The sequence below is a fragment of the Phaseolus vulgaris genome, unplaced genomic scaffold (assembly GCF_000499845.2).
Source record: "Phaseolus vulgaris cultivar G19833 unplaced genomic scaffold, P. vulgaris v2.0 scaffold_17, whole genome shotgun sequence".
Lineage (NCBI taxonomy): Eukaryota > Viridiplantae > Streptophyta > Magnoliopsida > Fabales > Fabaceae > Phaseolus > Phaseolus vulgaris.
In genome coordinates this window covers 545,480-551,522 of record NW_027174086.1, presented here as the reverse complement: position 1 = coordinate 551,522, position 6,043 = coordinate 545,480, and the positions used below count along the sequence as shown (strand labels likewise).

The 6,043-nt window shown below is 30.2% G+C and overlaps 1 protein-coding gene across 1 annotated transcript; it reads left to right on the top strand.

The window, feature by feature from the left end:
* The first annotated feature begins 212 nt into the window (after positions 1–212).
* LOC137817131 (sm-like protein LSM7) lies at positions 213–4,087 on the top strand. Its single transcript, XM_068620369.1, has 5 exons — positions 213–381; positions 563–644; positions 856–927; positions 2,177–2,229; positions 3,724–4,087. The coding sequence occupies exons 1-5, from the start codon at positions 379–381 to the stop codon at positions 3,811–3,813; spliced, it is 300 nt and encodes a 99-aa protein (XP_068476470.1). The 5' UTR covers positions 213–378; the 3' UTR covers positions 3,814–4,087.
* Positions 4,088–6,043: the final 1,956 nt, after the last annotated feature.

Here is a 6,043-nt window from a genome sequence, read left to right as displayed (position 1 = left end):
ACATTAATAATCTTTGATCCCCATTTTTAAGAGGAGAACAAATCTTAATTGAGATGTCTAAATTTTTTGCCTAACATGATAGTTTTTTTTTTAAATAAAAAAAATAAGTTTCATAACAAAGTTATCTTTTATCTTGAATTTAAATTTAAAAGTTTCTCATTCTCCTGCTAAAGATTATTCCTAAATAATTAAACCAATTACGCTTAATAATTAAAATATTTCGAAATTGTTTTACTTATCTCCATCTATATATACGGGACTGGCATGTGTCCCCTTGGTGGACGCCTTATTTCTCAGTTCTCTACTCTATACATATTCAAATCCATTCTGCCACTCTCTCCTCTTCCTTCTCTTTAGGTTACTCAACGTTAATTGATCATGGTGAGTTTCAGCAAACCCTAATCATTCTCCAATTACATAACTATTTAATCTCTCCATCTTCTTTTAGGGTTCCCCTTTTCTTTAATTTTTTGATGTGTTGGTTTGAATACTCTTTTTGCTCTGCCATTCATCTCTCTTTCTTTACTTTCTTTACTTTCATATTGTTTCAAAATTTGAATAGTCGGGCAGAAAAGAAACCGTTCTAGACCTTGCGAAGTTCGTAGACAAAGGCGTTCAAGTTAAGCTTACTGGTGGCAGACAAGGTTAGTTCACTAAATTCCCTTTTTTCAAATTATGATTTGGGTGATTTTTTTAAAGCGTTAGTGATTCATTCACCTGTTGTTTAAAATGAGCGAGATTTCATTCGGTTTTAAATTTCAAGTATTCAATTGAGAGTTGTCTTTCATGATTAAGATGCAAGAAAACTCTTTTACATGTATATTTTTGTTTACATTTTATTTTGATGGATTGCAGTGACAGGGACACTGAAAGGGTATGATCAGTTACTTAACCTTGTCCTAGATGAAGCTGTGGAGTTTTTAAGAGGTAACTAAATACTTGCAGGTTCTTGTTTTCCTTTTCTATTACCTATTTAGCGACATATTTTCCGCACTGGCTGTTTGCATCCGTTATTTTGTTATTATGTTTGTGACTTCGTACATGAACAAAATTTCCAGCCATTTCAGCGAATATTGGTGCAACCTGTTAGTTGTTGTTGATTTGTTGTGAAGTTGCTTGATTATTATGTCTTTACAAAATCACAATTTTGGTATTTAGGAAATCATTGAAAACTATATAAAGAGGCTTTTGCTGAAAGATTGAATTCGTAATGACCAAGGTTTATAATTGGGTGGGATGTTGATTCCTTGCGATTTTTATCGTTGTGGGAAATTGAGGAAAAAAGCAGTTGATAACGGTTGCAGTTGTGGTCATTATGTGGTTGTGGTGCCAGTGAATGCCAAAATCTTAACGTTGTAACTAAAATCTCAGTCACATACTGTTTTAAAACCTTCGAATTTGGTTATGACTAAGGAGCTATATGGTGGCAGATTAAGGGAGCTTTTGGAAGAGCTTATTTAAGCTTATTAAAGTAGCTTGTCATCTTTATGTAAGATTTCTAGTTTATTACCACAAGCTTCACTATGAACCTTATTAAAGTTAGCTCTTTTTAACTTATTTATTAAGTTCCACAACCAGGCTTGTGCAAATTCTCATTTTATAAAACTTAAATGAATAAATGCTTAAGTTGTTTACCCATATACACCGGAAGTTTAAGATTATAATATCTTCATCTCATTGGCGTAGTGCAGCCAACCTTCCCAGGCCTTACCAAATTTTTAGTGTGTTTGATCGTATCAATAATGATAATTATGATTTAGGGCTGAAGTGTTAGTACCAAATAGCATAAGCATCAGAATGTCATATCTGAAGATATTTGAAATTATTCAGATTTTAATTAAGCCCTGGATTTTCTAATTTTCTGATTGAATTCAGCATCTTTTTACTTAATTTTGTTTCAGCTTTAACTAGTCCAAATTAAAAATGGATTTTCCATACAGAATTGTTTCATTACAGAGCAGAGCGGAATGTTTATACGCGTAGATGGACATCACATATCAATGCAACTATACTTATATTGTATGATTATGTGTCAAGGGAGAAAATTCAGTTTTCTCAGTTCATATGCTTGTGTGACTCTACTACTATCAGCATTATAATTTAGTTTTCTTAAAAATTATCTGTCTTTTCATTTCTGGTTTCTAAAAGAAGATTGTGTTTGTCCCTCGGGCTTCAGATCCTGATGATCCTCTCAAAACTACCGATCAGACCAGACAACTTGGCCTAATTGTAAGTTTTCTTCAACATTAAATGAGTGTCAAAATTGGACCTTCTGGCTCACAGAAACATGCTAACAAACCATTTTGAAAATTTACACAACATGCATGAATGTGTGAACAAATTTATATGAAACTTGGTGATTTTTCTTCCTCAACTGAAAACTTTTAGATGGAATAGAGAAAAGAGGAAGATAATGTGTTATAGTTATAAACTATATCAAATTAAAGTAATGCGAGCTTATTAAAAGTTACCAAATGAATATGTGAAAGTGATAGATCAATATTTGTGCGTTTCACATTTAATCTAATCCATTTTTAGGCTAAATTTCATATTTTGGAGAAAAACTAAAATAACAAACCAATGCTTTGCCAATTGATTATTCATAATGAAATGTGGGTTGGGTATGTTAACTATTCACAACTAAATCTCCATCTTTTCTTTTCCACTGCAACATTGTGCTGATCCCAGTGTGTTAACTTACTCTTATTTCATGAGATACTTTAGGCCTAGCTATTGTGAATGTCATGCTTCATTGAAATTTTGCGTATGTGAGTTTTGTAGGACAGTTTAAAAATCAAGTTAACATGATATTTATCTTGTATTCGTAAGAAATTTAATTGATTGATTAGAATTACAGTCCTAGTATGGAGGAGAGATCAATTATGTCCTTGCAAATCATAAGCAACATTTTTCATTTTCTAACATCTATATATTTGCCGCTGTCTTCTCCCTTGATCCCTTAGTAGGTTCTGATTGGAACCTAAATATGGTGAAGTGTAATAAGAGCATCTCATCTAACTGCATTAGCAGAGACGAGGAAAAGAAATTAAAATCCTTTCTAACTGTAATTTTCTATTAAGAAAGTAGGCGTTGTATAGGAAAGCAATTGACATTTTTTGCCATTTTAATTGTTTATTGAGAGTGAAAAGCTGTATTTTACTCTATAGTCAGTTCTCTTTTTTTTCTTAAGATGTATACGCTCATTATTTAGATTCTATAAATTTTGGAATGTGCAATGTCTCTAGTAGAATTTCTTGTCATAGGTCCTTAACACATGTTCAGGAGGAGAGGGAGATATGATGGGCATAATAGTCAGAGAGAGTAAAAAAAGTACATTTGGTTAAACAGGGAGAGAATAAAAAGTCATAACTAAATTGTGAATGTTAAAACGAGGGAACTTAAGGAGGAGGGAGGACAAAAATATTGGTGAAGGCCAGGGTGGAAGAGTTGCACCAGTGACAGTCATATTTTCTTTTCATTTCTAGAGTATTGTGTTATCAGAGGAGCTTCGCTCACTGATTTCTCAATTGATAGTATTCATTGCATTTTAATTTCTATCAACTTATCCCAACCTGAGTATTTTCTGCAAGGAAAAGAAAGTTGAAAATTCACACGACTATTAGCACTTCTACAGTTCCACTAGTGTTTTTGAATTTTCCAGTCAATTTCTTTGAACAGTTTGAATTATTCTGGCTTAGCAATAGACATTTCATTTAAATGCAGGTTTGTAGAGGAACTGCTGTCATGCTTGTGTCCCCAACTGATGGTACAGATGAGATCGCCAACCCCTTTATACAGCCAGACGGGGCCTAAGTTTCAAATATTTATTCTCTAAATTTCTGTGCAAGCTGGTCAGTACGCCATTGCTTTGCTATGAGCCATTAATGTGGAGATTCTGGTTAACAGTTTGTCTAATTCGTTAGCTTGGATAGTTTTTGTATGCTTTCAATTATAGAATACCTTACATTGCTTAAGGAGTTGATATTGATCATTGCTCTAATGCAAACTTGGGCACATTGGAAAGAACTTTTCATAACACTTAACTTCATCTTCATTCTTGTTAATCAATCTTACCACATTCATGCTATGCAGCACTCTCTTACCTACTGTGAAACTGGCTACCGTAGTTTTATTTGCACAAGAACACTGTTTGTATGCAAGCTCGCGTCGGTTCTTAAAAGTTATAAATAGAGGAAAAATATCTATAGGAAGTCATAGTTACTCACCATTGAAAGATTTATTCGTATTAAAAAAATTGAATTATAGCTTGTTACAGTATATACTCCCTCCGTCCCCGAGACTTTTGTAATTAATTGATATCTTTTAAGAAATTTGGTTAAATGAGTTGAAAATAATAAATTTATCTGTAATTTATAATGTTATTCCAAGTTTTTCTTGTATATTTAAAATTAAAGTAGTTGAGAGAAACTTTTGGAATGAGTTCTTATATTCTCAAATTGGATTAAAATATTTTTTTATGATTTATTTCAAATTATTAACTAAGGTTATTTTAGAAAAATAATAACTAATGCATTATTATTCAACTATAAAGGGGTTTATGAATGAGGACAAACCATTTCTTTTAAAAGGATCTTATTAACAAGGATGGATGGAATATTTATTCAAAATAAAAAGGGAAAATAATTAAAATGATATTTGAATAATTTTGGTTTGGAGAAATTATTTCATATTTTCATTCCTTCTTCAAAGCATGATTTAAATTGCAGCAGACAAAATCTGGAACATCATGTAAAATAGCAAATCCATCTTAAGCCAAACTATTAGCAGAAGGAGGAATGAGATGAAAAGAGCAGTGGTGAGCTCTGATTCTAGGATCAGAAAATTAACCGCCACTTGAGAATCAGATTCTACCACCAGGCCTCTCAAGCCATGTTCATAAGCCTAATTAAGTCCTTTTCCAATGGCCATTAGCTCACATATTTCAACATCATTCCACTGAATAGCGTGACAGTGTTTTGAGATAGAAAATCTAAAGAGAGTATGAAATGTTTTATAAATAAAAATGTTGTTTGAGTGAGAATTTTTATGAGAAATTAAACTTATAAAATTTTATGGAAAATAATTAAATTATTTAAAATTAGAGAATGAATTTTTTATGTATTAAAATTTCAAATTTTTTGTATTGTTAAATTTAAGTCCTTTTTTTTCTTATTCCCTTTTCAATTCGATTTTAATTTTCACATTGTCGGCTTGAGTAAAATCGGAAAACTGTTAATTTGGTCGAATTTTGAGTATCATAGTCTTAACGTTAACTTTTGATAGATGTTGAAGAATGTTTCTTCCATATTAAAATCGATTATATTTATTTTTTTCAGCTAACATCATAAGAATTATTTATTTTTTACGTTACACCAAAATTATTTTTTAACTAATCTGCATAACATCATAGGTCTTGATTACTTCTTGGTCAACGGTTAGTTAGGATTTTCTTGACCAACATACGTTAGACTACCTACAAATTTTTTATAAATGTTAAATAGAATTTAGTGTTTTATGTACACCGTTATGATTTGTTTTTGTTATAGTGTTATTTCTCGTTTGATATTAGTTAATGTTTTCTTATTTAATGTCAAAGATGTTATTTTTTTTATGAATGTAAACTAGGTTCGATTAACATTTATTGTGATTTTTTTTATCAATGTCTATAATAATTATTTTTTTATCAACCATATTGAGGTTATTTTTAATCAATAATTCGTTGTTATTTTTTTTTCTAATGCTAACTAATATTAACTAGAATTTTATTTTTATTGGTCAAAGTGAATTGAGAAAAATTTTCATCAATAAAAAAGTCTACCAAAAATATCCAACAAAAGATATAGTAAAGATAATTTAGCATTAATATAAATTTAATATATAAAGTAATTGGTAGTTAAAACATTAATAACTAATTAGATACCAATTTAAAAACTAGTTTATAAATTTTATTAATAATATAAACTACTTTATATACCAATAATTTTTTTAGTCTTTAAAATAATATATAATTTAGTAAATATAGTAATTAATTATTTTTTTTCTC